The following is a 20,228-nucleotide window of genomic DNA, read 5'->3' as shown; positions in this document are numbered from 1 at the left end:
TCAAATTTGGAGAAAAAGATAACACGAGTAGCGAAGTTGAAATTGGTGTTGAAGAAGAGAATTGTATTTTGACATCGAATTTTGGCGAAAGAAATGACAACTTCAGAAAGAAAGAGGATGGCATTCGAAAGGAAATGAAACAAGACGAAGGAGAAGAATCGAAGTTGAAAGAAACAGATGAATGCAACAAGAATGAAATGGGAAAGGTTGAGATCGGGCAAGATGAGACAGTAAAGTTTGAACCAAGTGTCCGACATTTATCAAATACAAGAGAAAGTAATCGAGGACATAGCAAGAAGAAAGAAGTGAGATATAGAGTGAAACAACATTGGATAAGACGAAGAAGAGTACATAGAATGAAGAGAATGACTAAAAGATACCTGAAAGGATATATGTGGATATATCTTTCGAAGAAAAGAAAGAAATTCGCTCATGGAATAAGAGTTATGACTCGGCAAAAGGAAAAGAAGAAAGTGAAAGTGAAGAAATTTCTTGCAGATGACTACCAAATTGTGAAGGGACAGCAATCACGAATTGCCTGCAAGAGTGAGAATCTGAGCAGTAAACTGCGGAAAAGAAAAAGGAGAAAAGCGAAATCTAACAAAACAACAATTGCTGATGATCAAAGGAACAGAAGTAAAATCCACCGAAAACAAACGAAAAGTAATCTTGGACATGTCATTCGGAAACCCAGAAAACGAAAACGGAAGAAAAAGAAAGATAGAAAAGATAAGTCAATGGAAGAACAATACCGACCTGACGAGACAATGAAAGCTGCTTCGAACATAAGTGTGAAAAAACACTTGATGCACCGTAAGAGAAGGAGAATGAAAAATATACCTACTTTTGGAATGTCTGTAATTAGCACATTTCAACACATTAGGAATCAAATGAAAACTTGCATCATCTGAAAGAGAAAAAAAAGAAAACAAATTATATTGGAAACCTCTAATGTAATGTATATGGAAAATGATACTCTTCTGAAGCGATTTCGGAACATGAAGAAATATGGCGAAATAAATCCGAAATTTGATAGATGCTATGAGCAGTGTAACTAGATGTACTCCGAATGGAAAAAGAGGAAAAAGAATGTAATAGTCATATCAAGAACGTTACATGAGTTCCAAATATAATCATATGGCGGATTGCCTCAGTTGTTTAAGATTCTGTTATGCATGAGCTAATTAATCTCTAAAATTTTATCTAACGTTAAAATTTTATTTGGCGAGGGGGAAAATTGTAATGCTCCACCAGTTGGTGTACGTAGGGTCTATTACAATCCTGCGCCGTCATAAATATGTTAATGTTTTGTTCATTTTTCGTTTAATTTTAAAAGTATTTGTTTTGTTATTAGTTATAATAAGTGAGATTACTGTCAATCCATACTATGTGACATTATAACGAGAACTTGGAATTTGGTCCGAATCAATTTTAATCAAGGGAAGGAAAGAAGAAGAAAATTTGTTTATGACTTCGATATAAGGAAAAGTATGGAATTACTATAAAGTTCAAGTTTTAAAACAAATTATTTGACAACTCAACAAGTGGAACAGTAATCTGAGTGATTTCTGAGTATTTTATTTAAAAGGAGAAGCTAAGTATAAATTTTATTTATTAATTTCTGTGATTTGGAAGATTTAGGTTTCTGCAGAAATGTTTTCAAAAACCATGAATTTGTAAACGGTAAGCTTAGGGGCTCTGCCCCTTTTCTTCAAAACCCCAGCAACAATGCTAATTCATCAAAATTCATAGAAATATTGTAAATATCACATTGTAATCAAAATCAACAGTTAACAAAGCAGATTCTGGAAATAATCCAATCATCTATATTTGGTAAATTTGCATCTTATTGGCCTGCCGAAGCAAAAGTCAATTTATCATGCGTAGAATCGTTGAGAGTGACAACACAGAAATAACAAAGAATACATGCACGTTATTATGAACGTTTTATTAATAGCTTGATTCATCATAGCCACTAGGAATTCAGCATTGAAATACCAGCTTACAACATTTTGCACCTAAAAGGAAAATAATACTTTTTTAATACAATAATATAGGTGATAAGTCATTGCATTTCTACTTAATTGAATAGTATAAGACAATTATTGATATAAAGAAGTTAATACTAATAATATAAAGAAATAAAGTATAATTAAAGTTAATACAATGTGTAATAATAAGTACGAATTTCGAAACTGGCGATGCGACTTATCTTCCTAAGTGTACTAAAGTACAATTGATTCTTAATGCAAAGACGATTTCTGGTACACTAATGTGATACGTGCTGTGGTAAAGTAAACATAGTGGCTTCTGAAGTTTAATAATATTGCATGTATACACTGAAAAAAAGGGCTTGGTCAGGAATACCAAATTTGTTTGGTCAGAGCATTTGGTCACTTTTTTTGGTTAATTTAACCAAAATTTGGTCATTTTGACCAAACGTGTTTGGTCATGAACACTATATTTTTTGGTCAGAACATTTCGTTGATTAATTTGGTTATGCGAACCAAATTTTAACTGATTTGGTAATTATTTGGTTTTCCTGACCAAAATGTTTAGTTACAACGTCACATGTGTTTATTTGCATTCTATGTAAACATTTCGATTACGAAAGTGTGGATCGCATTAGCGCTTTATACCGTAAAAATAAAAAGGAAAAGAAAACGTAGGGCAACAATCATAAGGGACATGTCTTGGAAGTAAAAGAACTGTGTGTAAATGAGGTTGGTTTGCACTATACAACTTTCTCAACGAGTAATTTTCACTTTTCAACGACGTAATGGATGCCTATGTTATAAATTTATTAAGAAGCTGGAATTTACCGCAGCTAATCGACATGTTTCAAGGTAAGTGTACTTTTTCGTATATAGGCTATTAATTTTGCTGTTAGTTCATATGTACTTATTCTATTGGCTGTAAATTTGGCGTATCAAATACACCTTTGGTAAACTTTACAATGCACGCCCCAGCTGCGCATCGATATGTAGAACCGCTTTCAAAGGGTGTAGAATAGAGTAGGGTAGGGTACATTAGAGTAAGGTAAGAGTAGGAACGGGTTAGCTTAAGGTTAGGGAATTTTTGATCCATTTTCATAGAATTAATAGAGAGGAATTTCTCGCTTCAAAGTGAGTACCGGTATACCACCCGGAGCGGGCATTATTAAGGTAAACCTAGGCCCTTACATATAGATAAGGGGGGCATTGACGACACTAGAGCAGGGTATAAAATTGCAGGGGCAAGAGTTGGGGTAATTTCTATTACCACTAGATACTTCCGGAAAGGGGTAAATAAAGTGACACTAACGCTGGTAGTTTGCAAAATAAATTTGTGCATTTATAGTTTACAGATGAACAAAATTCTAAAGTTTACGAAAGAAATATGGTGTATTATTTAGTTTCTCCTCCAGATCACTTGGTATTGACTCTGACTTACTTGGTAGGGGTTACTATTCGTTATTTGTAAATATAAAGTAGTCATGAGTATAAGTACAGTGCGAACGTATAGCATAAAAAACTACGCATAAAACACTAACCAACTTGTGCTATACGGACACGGAAAACCATTTATGCTATCGAACAGAGTCAGAACAGAAGCGTAGCAGCGGGGCCCCGACAGTTAGAAACGATTTGCGTCCGTAGGGAGCAAACGCGTCAGCGACGGTGGATATTCGCATAAACGAGGTAGTTAACAACAGCTTACTCTAAGTCACAGTACTGGGTCCTGAGCCGTCGATGGATTTGGGAGAGATACTAAATGTCATCCGAAATATAGCCTAAAGCATAATTTTGAAAGAACATTTCATGGAACCCAAATATAGAATCCTTACCTTTGAAATCGATATTTCTCGTGACATACGCTGATAAAAGCGTGCATTTAGGGGGGCGCGGTGGCTCAGTGGTAGAGCGTTCACCTCTGGTGCTTGGGGTCCCGGGTTCGATCCCAGCCCCCGCCAAGTGAACTTTGTGGTGGACAAACACCGTGCTCGTGGGTTTTCTCGGGGTTCTCCCGTTTCCTCCCACTTTCTTCATTCCACCATTTCACTCATCTCTCATCATCACCGTCTCCTTTAGCCTCACCGGCATAACCGTGGGACGTAAAACTTAAAGATTTCATTTCATTTTTTTTTCATTTAGGTGGGCACTAAAAAGCGCGAATGCTATCTAACAGTCAGGGCAAAGCAAATTTGGTGGGCCGAAGCGGCATCGCAGGGAGCGGGCACGTCAGTGATGGTGGGTATACGCGTAAGTAAAGATATGAAAAGAAGTGGGATATTGCAATGATACGAGTTTCAATAGCACTTGTCATACTTTGACACTAGTAACGCTCCACTTGTAAACGTAAAATTCAGCTTGTGTACACTATGTCATATTTCTTCTGTAAATTTTACAAAATTGTGCTTCCGTAACATGAACCACTATCCCCTCCCTATATATATTCGAGTGTATACTTCTTATTAGGTAACTTCTATTAGGTATTCGGAAAATATTACATTCTTCAAAGCATTCAGAGAATAGTGTATTATCTCCAAAAGATAATTCTGTGGTTTGGAGCAAAACGACCAATGTCAGAAATTGCAAAGAGGAGAGAGAGAGAGAGAGAGAGAGGAGACAGGCTATGATTTCTGCATAGAACCTTTCATTGTTTGTTAGAAGTACATAAGTCGTTGAAAACAATCGGTTAGCATTAGACTTATTGTTATCCATAGGTACTCGTTATGCACCAAATTACAAAATTATTTGCATGAGTTAAAAATGCTCTTAAATTCTTGTTGTTGCTTCTATACCATTGTAACTTTTACAGTATGAAGCTGAAGTATGAAGTTACCATGAACATTTTTCTCTTTAGCTTTGCCCAAATACACCCATTTCTGTAAAGCCCAAGAAAAAAAAAACTGGGGTGAGCAACTTCCTATACTCTTTGTGTGGCACATGATCGCGTAACATACCAAATTTCGCTTGGTAGTGTAATACAATTTAAATGCTTTCACCATTGTATAATTCTTTTTTGATATTCAGTAAATATCTGGTTAATTATAAACTTTCAATCTACATTTCAGAACAGGAAATCGACGAAGCAGCATTTAATTCATTAACTGATGAACTAATTACTCAGTTAATTCCCAAAATAGGGATACGTGCAAAGTTCTTAGCAAAATTTAAGGAATTTGTAGAAACAAACACAGTTGAAATTTATGATGTGCTAGATGACGGTTCTCTCTCATTTGCTTCACCATCAGTGTCAACGCCAGATGACTCAGTGTCAGTTCGATCTGAAACTACAGAAAGCAGTTGTTCCATGCCAGCACCAACTAAAAGAGGAACTGATACGATGCTGAAACGAGAAACAAATTTCTCTACAGAGTCTCGGAGTCCGAAGCTCTTCAAGCTGACAGATTTTGTAAGTGTTCTGTCTTTAGTCACTTGAATATCAATTGATACAGTGATACTTATGCTGCACATATGAACTGTGCAAATGTGATTCATTATCAGTCGAAATGTAAAAGATTTTTGCGTTCACTTTTCAATCTGGTGACAGCCTGCGTGTTATTTATTCCATCTTTGTTGGTGCAAGTAACTTTTCTCGGGATATCAATCACGTGTTGTGCTCGTTGTAAAAAGTTTCGAGAACAGACGTTGTTCTCATCATCAGGGTCAGTATCATGAGAACAATGTCTGTTCTCGAGACTTTGCACAACAAACACATCACCTGGCTGATACCCCGAGAAAATTTATTTGCATCACGATACGAGGAAAGCATCAGATGCATTGAAAGAGTTTTTGTAACGTCCCACGGTTATGCCGTTTAGACTAAAGTAAACAGATGATTAATGAAAGTGAACGTTCGCAAATGTTTTTGTGCTCACACCGGGAATTGAATCCGGACCACATACATCAATGATACACCCGTTATCCACTAGAGTAGCTGGGAGGGCGAGGAGATTGGTATTCAGTTATATTTTTGGTTATTTCAATTTAAGCGAAATGACACCAGAATATGCAGGATCTTTAAAATTGTAAAGGAACAGGAGGAAAAGGTGCAAACCTTAAAGGTACTACCTCAGTATTTATTAACTACAAGTGAAAATACCCGGATTCGATTTCGTATAAAATTTGATCTAGGTAAACAGCATCTCTGCTCTTAAGTTCCTAATCATAATTCGTTTGTATTTATTCCGTCTCCTTTAGCCTATGAAGCTAAATCAACTGTTGATATATGGTCGGGAAACATTTGACAAGTACTTTTGACGAAAAAGATTTGAATGAAAAAATCTTCTCGATTTTCTTAAAAAAAAAAAAAAATGCGTTTATCTATAAAATGTATATTTTCATGGAGTTAGTAAAAATAGATCATACTAAAATACCAACTTTCGTTTCTTGTCACGCCAGGTCTATACACTTTAGTATTTGTCAAACAATAAACAGAAAGATTCGCGTATATAGTAATGGTGTCATTTCATAAGCGTCATTATAACAATATTGCAATTTTAGAGCTGCACAGGGCTTATTTGCCTCCCATGACATGAATATAAGGTATAATTATTAAATACTATGGAATTATTTGAAAATTGTAAAACTATAATCTATATATATAAAAGAGAACGCACAAAATCCTTTGTCCGCTCATCACGCTAATACGGCTGAACCGATTTCTTTCATTTTTGGGGGGTTGTTAGGATTTGGACCCTAGATGGTTTTTATCATATCACTTTAATTTTCAATTAACAGTGTCTTGAGATAATTGACCAATCAGGTGTCCATACGTACAAAAAATCCTTTGTCCGCTCATCACGCTAATACGGCTGAACCGATTTCTTTCATTTTTGGGGGGTTGTTAGGATGTGGACCCTAGATGTTTTTTATCATATCACTTTAATTTTCAATTACCAGTGTCTTGAGATAATTGACCATTCAGGTGTCCATACGTACAAATCCTTTGTTATTAGTTCATCATAGGTATAAAAATAAACGTATTTATATGCAACCCGCATGACCCTGTGACTCGGCGGGTTAACATAACTGACAGGCGCTATAAATCACTTGAAAGCGAAAAAGTAAAAATTATCTAAGTAACAAAGTTTATTGCGTTCCGGGATGACCGCAGCGAAGCGGGGCGGGTTGGGGTGACCGCAGCGAAGCGGGGCGGGTTAACATAAATGACAGGCGATATAATGTTAACATTAGTGCAATCTTCTATGGTTTTTATCATATCACTTGAAAGCGAAAAAGTAAAAATTATCTAAGTAACAAAGTTTATTGCGTTCCGGGGTGACCGCAGCGAAGCGGGGTGAACGCTGCTAGTTTTAGTGATAAAATATTAAATCCCAAACCAAGGGAAAATGTATACATCTCGGATTTAGCCGCATGAGCTCTAGTTTAGGAATATGATAATTTCGTGCAGTGATGTGTATGTAGTAGTGATTATTTGCGCTTATCACATTAAGGAATACATTTAAACGTTCCGAAAGGCAACGCATATCACCATGACACTTTTCCTAAAAAAGTAAAAATAAAGCCTTCAATTGCTCATGGAATTGTAAAAAGTGTGAAGTTGCTATATATATTAGATGTATGTGTTTGTAAAGTCGAACACTTCTGCTTAGTGACAGCATAATGTTTATAAGATATGTGCAGGGTCCGTATGTTTTCTTCGCATATGTTGCACGAATACAAATACTTCCTACGCTTATGCCATGGGAACTAACTAGAAGAATAATTCTTTCTATCGAACCTTTGGGTTCCGAACGGCTGTAGTGCGTTCAAGACATCCCCACCGGAAATTGATTTCGCTACACGCAAACCACAGTTCAGAACTTGTCCGAAGCAAAAATACGTGACCTTGTGAACATAGTAATCATGTTTGAAGTGAAAACAGCAATGCTGCTGTAAACTCCTCGTAAGTTAATGTCCTTAGTTTATAGAACAAACAGACTTAAATGTATTGAGGGACATTGTATATTTTAAGCAAAATTGTGTTTCTTTGAATATCAATCACTAATAACTTGTGGAAAGAATACGTGAAAAGCAGAAATTATCAGTTTGATTTCTATTCATAATTATTATTCATTTATTTATTTATATAGTTATTTATTATTAAATATGGTTATCCTTCAACAGAAGTTAATCAGCAATTAATTTATACAGAAATGCAAAATTGAAATTCTATTTCAGTGATTTCGATTAAATGATCTTGAATGACGTAATCGTACATGTAATGCTGTTTGTTTTTTTCTCAGAATCTTGAGACTTTTCTAAAACAGAGCTTAACAGGCAGGAAAGTTTGCAATGAATACCTTCAAAACAACAAATTGTCTGCTATTACTAGGAAGCAGTTAGTTACAATATTAATTGATCATTTTATGGAAATGAATGAAACTCTTTGCAATGAAATATTTCAACATTTGGCATTACAGATAACTGAGCTGTTTCCAACGGAATGTCAGGTATGCATATAACTAACGTTTCAGTTATTATATAGACACTTTATTCACATAACTTTCAATCTATGTTACTGCTGGACATTTGAATAGCATAACTTCGACCTTTTAACGTGGGAGAATGGGTTTGACGAGAACTTGGAGAACTATTGAAGCAAATAAGGTGGGGAAGGAAATAAGCTGACTTTATAGGGTAAATTTTATGCTGGAAATCGTAAGTTGTGCTTTGTAATGTTACCAGTCTATGTGACAATGAGAGAAAAATAGTTTATCTATTCCACACCACTCCCCCAATATATATATATATATGCGAGAATACCCCATGCAGAATTGAGGGTTTGTTTGTAGAAAACGTATGCTATACTAAAAGTAGAACATCACATAGAAGAGTATAAATATGATAAATTATTCTGTAATTGTCTGAAATGTTTTTTTAAATACATAATTTCATTTATTAAGTTTATAATTCTAAATCTTACAGTAACAATGTCTTTTTCAGGAAGTGTATTATATTCCACCGAAGTCACAAGGTCCAAATCAGAAGATTTCAAAAGGAAAACTCGTTGACAAATATAGAAATACACGCAAGTCGTTAAGAAAGTTTGGCATTGTTGCAAAGTCACGTGCTTGTCCGTCAAGAGAAAAGCGTGACACTGGAACTTCTACACTAGATGGTAATGTTTAAAATGTAATCTAGTAAATGATTTATTCATCTCTGATCATACTTTTAAAAATGAAAGGAAATCTTTCAGTTTTACGTCCCAGTTATGCCAGGTAGACTAAAGAAGATAATGATAATGATGATAAGAAATGAATAAAGGGGGAAGGAACGGGAGAACTCCGACAAATCCACACACACGGTGTCACTTAGCGCGATTTGGAATCAAACAAAGTATCTCACACGTCAGAGGTCAACCCTCTACCACTGAACCACCGAGGCCCCGATCATACTTTAAAAACTGCCAATGATTTACCTATTTTGTGCCAGGGTTTGCAAGAACCATGTTTTAAAAAATGGTTTAGTTTTTTTTTTCCTGCTAATTGAACGTATGGAACACATTAATATAAGTCGATACTAACCTGAAAGTGTTCCTGTAAGATTAAAACGTGGTTCTTCAATGTTCATATGTATTTCTGGCAAAAATATCGTGTGCCTTTCATCAGGATGGCTCAAAACGTAAAGTGTATATGCGTTCAAGCTGAGTATTTCAATAGTATAAGGTAATAATGGGACTGTGTAGATATTGTTACTGTTTTCAACATGAAACTACAGTCGAGAAATTTTTCACCTACTCTTCAGTTAAGCAACCAACTAATCTATTAAGGATTAAATAGTGCACTAAATTAATCGATTCTTAGTTTCTATGTGTTTCTATTTACAAGACTGAACAAGTCCAAATTTTGTATGCTTAATCTTCAAATCCTTCATTACAAGAGTTACTTTGTTGATAAGAAATCATAAGTAGCATTTATTACTAAATATTTTTGCGACTTTCTTCGTCGTAGATAGTCATTATACTTATATAGTACCACTATTATGTTATACCATTGAAGTACTAAGCTAGAACATGTAATTTACATCAGTTCTACATGTTTGAAGAATTAAACCATTCTGATGAAAGGCATTCGATATTTGTGCCGGAAATATAGATTACCATATGAAGGCAAATTTCAAGTTCAGCTTCACAGGAACAGTTCCAGGACATTTTTTTTTTTTTTTTTGTAAATATATTTCTTTCGTTATTATATATTACATATGGATATAAATACTTGTACAGAAGACTTATGAAAATATAGAATCATTTTAACTGATATTTGAAAAAATATAGGAATTTATTTATTGAGTTTTTAATGTAATGCAGATCTGTTTGGTAAGTTTATTCTTCTCTTTCAGAATGTGGCATAGATATTGAAAACAGCTTAGCGTGGCTAAAATATAGTGTCGAGCCCTGGCAGGAAGTACTTGATCACTGGAAGAAAACGTTGAAAGTTCGATGCAAGCAAGAGGGCAAAACTGTTCATGAAATAATTTCAACTTGGCCAGCATTGAAGCAGCCTTTGGGATATACATTGGTAAGATTCATTTAATTAACCTGCATTCTGTTTTACTACTAAGGACTGTGTTGTTACTGAATAGGCCATAATTTACAAGCATTGAATTATTCTTTGGGGCTGAGAACACTCATACAAAATCTTTTGCTCACGTCCAGAAGTTGATTTTTTCATAACGTACTTTTTAGAACAGAAGTTTTCTTTAAAATTGTGTCGCGTTTGACCAGAAAATAGTAAAAGCCTTCAGGATAGTCATACTGAATATTGAAATGACATATACTAGTGTAGGTATTTGTATGTGTGAGCTAATAGACCTTAGTTGTCATAAAACCATAATAAAAATATATATAAATGGTGGACATGAATTACTTCCTTGTCCTCTTATGTAATATCTGTTCATGAATGTTGAGATATCTTGAAGCAGGTCTGAACTGCCTGTAGGTTGGTGGTTATCGGTTCGATGCCCGGTAGGTGTATAATTTTATAAAAGTAATTCAGATTCAACTACAAACTATAGATTCCTTCCTGTTTAGCTCCGGTGATGAAAGAGGATAGAGGCAATCAATGAATCTGGAAAGTTTTTGCAGTTTCCTTTTCAAAAAGTGAACATTTTGCATTGTATTTAGATTGCATATTAAAAGAACTAAAACATGTCTAATAATCTTTTTTGCTGGTTCTTTATAACATATTCATCCACATGCATGTAACACAAAGTGGGAAAGAATTAAGTTCAGTTTATTAGCAACTCGATCTTCCTTTGAACAACTAGATGAAAAGCTCAATCGCAAGTCTGAAAACAAATACTCTAAACCTAAAATTATTGTTTCCATTTTTAAGACGCATATGATTACGTGGTCATACATTACGAACACGTGCACTGGCTTTACCTTGCAATGGAAAGGAACGTATCATATTCAGTAAGATAACAATTGAGAACTGAGTTCTTACAACACGATGTCACTTGCTTATGAAAGCGAGATCTCAGAAGAACAATACTTACATGACTGATAAACAATCTTTCTTGTGATTGCTTACCAACCAAGCATATACGTACAGCAATAGAAACTTTGACGGTGATTTTTTTAAATGCATGAAGTACTTCTCGATTCAATAAGTCTTTTTCTTTTACTCAGTAGATAGCAAATAGTGGTTTTATTGTCTGATAAACGCTAACAATATTGTAGAATTTTCTTCACTTTGTCCTTTGACAAATTAATATGAAACCCTAGCGGCCTTATTTCAGAAAGTAGAACCTTGGCTTTACATTCGGAAGCTTCCGGGCTCAAATCCGGTCATCGTGACTGAAATTTCCGTGGATTTTTCCTCAGTCATTCCAGCAAATACCGGGATGGTACCTGTAATATTAAGTCCAGATCAATACTTTCCCCATCCTTGCCTAATCTATCCGAGTAAATAGACCTTTGTTTACATTAACCTATATAACCAAAAACCATTATAACACGACGAAAGCCCGTGATGCCACAACCTCAATATGGGTCTAACTGGCAATTATCGTCAATGTAACATCTTCTTGCACTACGTTTCTGGCTTTTGTGGTCTACTTATTTAAGCTACCAGTAAGTCAATTTCCTCAAGATGTTGGACAACACCAGAGGAAAGCAGGTTGAATTTGAACCCAAGTCCAAGTCCATAAAAGTACACGCTGTAACTAGTAGTTTGTATTGAAATTGTTACAGTTAAGAAATTTCATTTATGCACGTAAAGGAAGTTGTGATTCTTAAAAATTAATGAAATAATGTTATTAATGTAAATGTTTTAATACAATGGAATTCCATTTCCAGATTGATCAAGATTTCAAAGACTTATATCCTGATCATACATCCTTGTTCGTGAAATGGGATTCTGTCAGTAAAAAATTGGAAAAACTAATGAAGAAACGGCTACATGACGCTCCAGCAGTCGAACTTTTAAGTCTGTTAGACACAGAAAGTGTTACAGAAGGTAATATTATTTTTGTGTTCTTTCATTCTTCCTTTGTTTCTGTTTCATTAACTTGAAATTGTAATTACTTGTATGAATGAAGTAGATTTTTCTATGTGAATCCAGTTTTATTGCAATAAGTATGTTGTAATGATCATATTAATAATTATACATTGGTTGTAAGTAGTAGACACTATACGTACAATATATACTCAGTTGTTCAGCATTGATTCAAAGAGTAGATCTCATTTCTCCAGATAAGCCTCTGTTCAAACCGGAAGTGGTATGAATCAGTCGTTTAGGGTTTCAACATTGATCGTTATGAATCAAACATGGTTATTGATAGTTAGAAACTGTTTCCCTGATTCGATTTAGCGTCTCAAGTAAAGTAAACACATTAACCGGTGTTTCTGTACAAAAACCGAAAATAGTAAAGCTATACTACTACTTCCGGTAAAATAGTGGCATCCATACAGCATCCGAATTTTTTTTTTTCTACTGAAACCGGGAGAAGTAAAAACTAGTAGTTATTGTAGTTTCAATTTTGATTCCTAATAATTATAACGGATAGCAGAAATCTGTTTTTCTTATAGACTCAGCGCACGAAGAACAGATTATCTCTCTCTCCCTGTATTGGAACCGAAAGTTATGTGTCTACTACTTGCGGTTTTGTTATTAAATTGGCATAGTTTTTAAGTCTACCATAGTTTCAACTGTAAAACAAAACTCACTCATATTGAGTTACTAATGATTAAAGATATAATTTTTATAACACTGCAAAATAGTTCACTACTAAAAACAAAATGACGTTCATTCATATAGTTCTTTCTTATCCATCACAAACATTGCAGATTTGTTTCAAACCATTAAGCATTAAAATTAATATAGAAAATAATGGAATTGATTCACAGAGCTGCAATGGGTGGGGCATTTGCCACTGCAAACTACTGTCAAATGTCCGGTAGGCATTTTAATCGAAATAGTATATAATTTTTAAGATTTTATATGGAAGATATAATAATGCAGGAGTCCGCGTATAAAAAACAATTTCGGTAAAAATATTTTTTATTTTATATTCTATTGTATAGTTTTCATTTTTATTTTTAGATACCAGATCCAGTGTACTACTTTTATTGCTTGGTACCCTGTGTAGGTCAACATCACATATAAAAACATCGAAGAAAATTTGGAAGCCAACTGTGAAAGAGTCACAGGATAGTTTCTTCTGTCATGTTAATGTAAGTAAAGTATATTTTATTCTATTGATTGATCATGGTCAGCCAGATCAGGTGTTAACTACGTATGTTTTGTTACGAAAATAAAGTTACGTCTTTTTATGGATCTGGCATGGGCATGAATAATATGAGAATTAGATCTGTTAAATCAATATTTCGGTGGAGAGAGGCAATGAAAATCTTAAGAGGGGCAGAAGCGGGGTCGCACTTGCTATTAGCCAACTAGGCCCATGCCTGGAGTGCAAAATTTAAAAACTATTGAGATAAACTCTCACATTTCATTTCAAACTCTTTATAAACATCTGATTGGCATTATATTTCATACAGAAACATAACTTAGTTTATTGTTAATTTCAAATAACGTGAGGACGAGAGAGAAAGAAAGAAATGAAGTGAAATTTTTAAGTTTTACGTCCCGCGGTTATGCTGGTTAGGCTAAAGGAGACGGTGATGATGAGAAATGAATGAAATGGTGGAATGAAAAAAGTGGGAGGAAAGGGGAGAACCTCAAGAAATCCCACGAGCACGATATTTGTGCACCACAAAGTCTACACGGCGTGAGCTGGGATCAAACCAAGGACCCCAACCACCGGAAGTGAACGCTCTACCACTGAGACACCGCGCCCCCGAGAGAGAGAAGTAGATTATTATCCATTGCTGGCTATCCATAATTATCCAATTGTATCGGGCGTGGACGAAAGGTTCAGTTTTCTAGAATACGTAACACAGTTCGTAGTCCGACTGGGATTGTGGGGTATGCTTGGAGATCACACAGCGAAGGTTCAACAACTTGTTTATTAATAGAGTTGGTCTTCTTCCCCTATTTCCGATCATTAAGTTCGGAGGACTGTAGCGTAAACTAAAGTAATTTGTGCCTTTCAAAGTGGTATGAAAATGTTCTCGCCAATAATTCTCCCCCCCCACACACACACACACACTCTTCAAAGACACACGTTGGAAAGAAAATTAAGGTTACGCCAAGAACCCTGTTTTCGGAGTGTGAAGCTGTGCTACGACGTTTCATTACATGTGAACAAATACGAACTCGATACATTTATTTAATAATAACCAAACAGTGGCCGCGGTGGCTCAGTGATAGACCGTTCATCTCTGGTGCATGAGGTCCCGGGTTCAAACCTTGCTCCAACCAAGTGAACTTTGTGGTGAACTAACACCGTGTGCGTGGGTTTCCTCGAGGTTCTCCAGTTTTCTCCCACTTTCTTCATTACACCATTTCATTCATTTCTCATCACAGTCTCCTTAAGCGTAGCTGGCATAACTGTGGGGCATAAAACTCAAAAATTTCATTTCATTTTAATAACCAAAATCACTTACTGAGCATAAATGTGATCTATTCTATATTCTCTGTTGGTAAATGCTAGTGAGAAAGTTCTTAAGTCTATTTGAGGACAAGTTGTCGAGTTTTCGTAATTTAGTAGCTTCTGTCCTTGTTTGAACGTATCGTTTTTCCAGTCAGATATAAATAGCTTTTGAAAACCTTTGCAGCTTTTAAAGCATTTAAGAGCTTTTAAAACTTTGCAGTATTAGTATTACTTACCAATTTTTTAGCTTCAAAATAACATATATTTATAGGCGCAAAATGCATATGTCATTGTAAATGTACAATAAATAATGCTTCAGACTATTGAGGAAGCAGAAATGTCTTTGTTCTTATATGTAAGAAAAATTATTTAAGTATGTAACATGATCAGTTAACCTCTCTCTAATTCCAACAGGTAATGGGTGATGTTCAACCCTTCATGGAAACGAGAGACAAGAAGTTATCGATGTTGGGTTTAACACGCCAACCCTCAGTAATTGTTGTGGGCTCTTCTTTAAAAGACATTCAAGGAACGTACGTGATAATAGACAACACCCTTTATCTGCTAGACAACGTGCTCAAGGGTGTGGACATATGTTTTAAAACTTTTTTTGTGTTTAACGCAGAATACCCTAAGGAAGGGGAACATCTTTGGCTTCTTCTGCAAAAAGCGGTATATGACATAAGTACTCCTCAGGATAAACAGATCATGAGTGTAAATACACTATTGTTGGACATGATTGGTCTTTAAAACAAACTGATGTGAAATACCGGTATTTACTGCTCCATCTTTTCAAATAGGGTGTGATATACTGTTGAACATTTTGATTCAAGAACATCACGAGTTGTTCCTAAAAGTTTTCAATGAACCTTTGAAACCAAAGTACCATTTTATGTGTCATTATCCGATGATAATTCGTCAGTCAGGACCGTTAGTTCACTTATGGAATATGAGATTTGAAGCAAAACATAACATTTTTAAATCTGCGTCATATGTAACTACGTCACGAAAGAATCTTACATATACTTTAGCTTTAAGACACCAGTTAATACAAGCAGAAAGAATGTTAGGTCAACGAGGACTAAAGTCTTCCACAGTATCAGTCGGGCCGGGAGAAGAAATACTAGTATCATCACATACTGATTTTATACATATAAATGACATTCTTCCTAGCAGATCTTTCGAGATGAGTTATATACCACGATGGGTTTCAATTAAAGGAACAATGTATAAACCAGGCATGATTCTTGTTCTTGATATTCTCAGTCACTTTCCTGTGTTTGGTAGTATTACAACTATTTTAGTTAATCGAGAAGAAACTGTAGCTTTTGTATGCAAAGAGCTAGAGACTATATCTTTCAATGAACACGTGTATGCATATGAAGTAAAAAAAAAAAAAAAAAAAAAAAAACAGAAAAGCTGGTCTGTGTTCTTCATAATAATATAGTTGAGGTGAGTCCTACTTTTCTTGTAGCATTGGGTAACAATATGCTCTGCGTTCCTTTACGAAATGCGCTTTAAAGGGATAACTTGAAGGCAATCTTGGCTTGATTGTGTAGCAATATTAAAACTTCCAGTTAATTTAGAATTTGTCCAAGCAAAGAATTCTATTCTGTGACTAATAATACTACATTGCTGTTCCTAAATGAACGGGCTGCTATCAGAACAACATATTTGTTCAGTTATAGGAGGATTGTCACACAATAAATAGTTATACGAGAAATTAAGAATGGTAGTAATAAGTTAGTAGGAATGAATGATTTTTTGAAAAAACGTGAATGTTGAAGAATATATTCTCGTCTAACAGCAATGGAGAGCTTTCAGGTAATGCACTCATGAAACCTACATTTCAGTTGTAAAACTTGAACAGTCGTAAATTATGTATCTCCCAAGCTTCCACTGTGTATGTGTATCGTCCAATAGCTTAATTAAAACTAGTTTCTCGCTCAGTTAAGAATAGTTCATAATTTATTTGAAAGATCTTCAATGCTGTTTGCTGGGAGTAAAATTATAGCTTAAATTTTCCTATATTTCTTTATCTTTTTTTGTTATAAAGATTTATATTTGGCCTAAAAATGTTATTTTATTTTCAGTAAACAGTTGATAAATGTTAGTATCATTGTTTAATTTTGAAAAGATTTATATTTGGCCTAAAAATGTTATTTTATTTTCAGTAAACAGTTGATAAATGTTAGTATCATTGTTTAATTTTGAAACGATTTATATTTGGCCTAAAAATGTTATTTTATTTTCAGTAAACAGTTGATAAATGTTAGTATCGTTGTGTAATTTTGAAACGATTTATATTTGGCCTAAAATGCTTTTTTATTTTCAGTGAACAGTTGATAAATATTAATATCATTGTTTAATTTTGAAACGATTTATATTTGGCCTAAAATGCTATTTTATTTTCAGTGAACAGTTGATAAATATTAATATCATTGTTTAATTTTGAATTTAATATTTTTGTTTAATTTTGAAGTCTGTATGGCTCAGTTGCTATACTCAATTATAATAAAATTCTTGTGTAGAAAAGTATTTTATGTACATTCTTTATATCTTAAAGTCGTTCTACTTTTCTCCAAAAGTTGATTTATAACTTTGTTCATATATGTGTGTACATGTATTAGAACTTTATGAAAATGTAGATGTATTTATGTACATGCATGATATTCCAGGAATAAACCGACAAGCCTCGCATAGTGTGTTCAGGACCTCCGTATAAGAAAAAGAGTTTATTTGCAACTTTGATCGGAAGCGCCTAATTATGCAGATGGAACCAATTTAAGGTAATTGAAGACATACAAGAGTCAAAAAATGCGTCTGAGCCGTGAGTGGAACCCGGGATCTTCGTCTTACCATGCAGACGTGCTACTCAGTCCGCTCTCAGTAACAACTATACATTCTTTCACTCTTTATAACGATGTTGTTCCACAAGGTGGAAGAATGTATGGCTGTTCTGGGAGCGGACTGAATGGCGCAGTGGTAGCGCATCTGCATGGTAAGCGGGAGGTTCCGGTTCAGTTATATGTTTTTCAGTCTTTGTATATCTTTGATTTCGTACCTACAAAGGATCTGGTGTGACAAAATTGGTTGTTTTCTCAATTTATCAATATATTAATGTAATTATTTGAATTGATCGTAGGATACTACATTGAATGAAACAATCGAGGAACTTTGCACACGGTTGAGTACCTCGATACGAGAGGGTTGTTTTAATTTGATCTGAAACGTTTAATTACGGAAAAGTATGTATGTTCTACTTACCTTAAATTGGCCTAATTTCTGTAATTAGGCTTTTCCAACCGAAATCGCAAATAAACTCTTTACTTATAGTGAGGTTCTGAACACGTGTGCGATGTTTCTCGGTTGTTTTATTCATTGTAGCCACTCCTGCGAACATTTCTACTGATTATCTTAAATTGGCCCCAGTTCCGTAAATATGTATTTCCGACCAAAGTCGTAGATAAACTTTTTTCTTGTATTAACATTTTAAATACGTATGCGAAGTTTTTCAGCAACTAGTTTCTAATTTATTTTCAAAAATCTTCAATGTTGTTTACTGGGAGTAAAATTACAGTATAAGTTTTCTTTAAGTTCTTTACGTTTTTTCTTGAAGTTTTGAATTTGATCTAAAAATCTTACTTTCAGTACTTTAACAGATGTTAATATCATTGTTTAATTTTGAAACCTGTATGACTCAGTTGCTGTTTTTTTACTATTATTATTTACAATAAAATGATTTTGTAGAAAAATGTTGTGTGTAAATTCTTTATATATTAAATAGTTCTATTTTCCTCAAAAAATTGATTTGCAACTTTGTGTACATATACATAGAGTTTTAAATTTACATGTATTCGTATGCATATTTCGTATGTTGCTTCAAAATGTATATGTAAATCTTATTTTTGAAGAAGTTCTTAGTAACTAGAAGCAATAACTTCTAACTTTATATGTGGGTTACCGCAAAAGTCATGGCAACTTTTTTTTTTTCTTACGAAAATGGTCACGCATCAAAAACTTCTGAAATATCCAAATGGAAGGTTAGCATATACGTAAACGTTACATGTAAGGAATTGTGTAAACATACACATCTCCATCAGAATATAGCACGAGAAAAAAAAAGTAAACATGATTGTTCGTATTATGGGAATATGTATTTATATCCAATCTATACGTAATATTTACATATGTATTAACTTTCCATTTGCATGTTTAAAAATTTCTTGCTTTGTTACCATTTTCGTTAGAAAAAAATTCCCATGAATTTTGTGATAACCCTCGTATTATTTTCAGTTTAGTACCTATAGCAACAGTCTTTGGTAATTGCTACCAAATGGTTTGGTCAAATTCACTAAATACGCGTTTAGTATTTGCAACCAAATTATTTGGTTCCATGAACCAAATTTCGTTCATTTTAACCAAATTTTTGGTATTCCCAACCAAATTCTACTTGTTTGGTCATTATTTGGTCAAAATTACCAAATGCATATTTGGTACTGGTAACCAAATAATAGGTTCCTGCAACCAAACAAATCGTGACCAAACGATTTAGTGCTGGTGACCAAGCGTTTGGTTGGCGCTATATTGACCAAACGATTTGGTACCCAGGAACTATTTTTTGGTCAATTTGACCAAACTTTTTTTTCAGTGTAAATATTATTTGAAATGGATACTTACCTTCTGTGATTCCTACGTTCTGTTAATATGGTTGGTAAAAGGGAATGTGCTCATTATAATCTAATCCTTTTATTCCTGAAGGAAACGTCATTTGCTTAATAAAATTTTGCATTTTCATTGATATTCCAGGTGTTACTACTGTCGATGTATTCGAACTGTAAATAGAAGTTTATATTTAAAGAGTCTCAATCATTTAAATTGAAATAGCATTATAATCTAGATAATATATTCAATGTTGAAGTATCAGATGATATGATTATGTTCATTCCCTCGTATACACATACAGTGCATTCATGTACTGGAATAATTCCATCTATTACGTCACGGTAATACTCAGTTAACCGACCGGGCATTGTGACTATGTGGTTTCCGTCATGCCAACCTATTATTCAACGGACTTGGAATGCGTTATCTGTTTTGAGGACATACCTCAATGGCGACCATGGGCCTACAGTTCCACGACGCCTGCCATGTCGTCCGTCGCGGGACTGTATCAAAAATGAATTTGTTGCGCAATGAAAAAAAAAACCGTAAGCACGGGCAGTTACATGAGATACATCATTG

At 34.4% G+C, this 20,228-nt stretch overlaps 1 protein-coding gene across 3 annotated transcripts; it reads left to right on the top strand.

Moving 5' to 3' along the window:
• Window positions 1-2,113: 2,113 nt before the first annotated feature.
• Window positions 2,114-18,740, top strand: LOC145693604 (uncharacterized). 3 transcript variants are annotated; one of them, XM_081769740.1, is made up of 8 exons: window positions 2,114-2,846; window positions 5,057-5,397; window positions 8,234-8,440; window positions 8,934-9,108; window positions 10,329-10,507; window positions 12,289-12,448; window positions 13,535-13,665; window positions 15,399-18,740. In XM_081769740.1, exons 1-8 carry the CDS (start codon window positions 2,780-2,782, stop codon window positions 15,732-15,734), a joined length of 1,596 nt encoding a protein of 531 aa, XP_081625866.1. In that variant the 5' UTR covers window positions 2,114-2,779; the 3' UTR covers window positions 15,735-18,740. The 3 variants fall into 3 exon arrangements, with proteins under 3 accessions (XP_081625866.1, XP_081625867.1, XP_081625868.1); XM_081769741.1 differs by having other exon boundaries at window positions 2,116-2,846; window positions 5,237-5,397; XM_081769742.1 differs by lacking the exon at window positions 8,234-8,440 and having other exon boundaries at window positions 2,118-2,846; window positions 15,399-18,739.
• Window positions 18,741-20,228: the final 1,488 nt, after the last annotated feature.

The sequence above is a fragment of the Thermobia domestica genome, chromosome 8 (assembly GCF_964235325.1).
Source record: "Thermobia domestica chromosome 8, izTheDome1.hap1.1, whole genome shotgun sequence".
Lineage (NCBI taxonomy): Eukaryota > Metazoa > Arthropoda > Insecta > Zygentoma > Lepismatidae > Thermobia > Thermobia domestica.
Note: the sequence above shows the minus strand (reverse complement) of the source record. Positions and strands in the feature narration are given on the sequence as shown.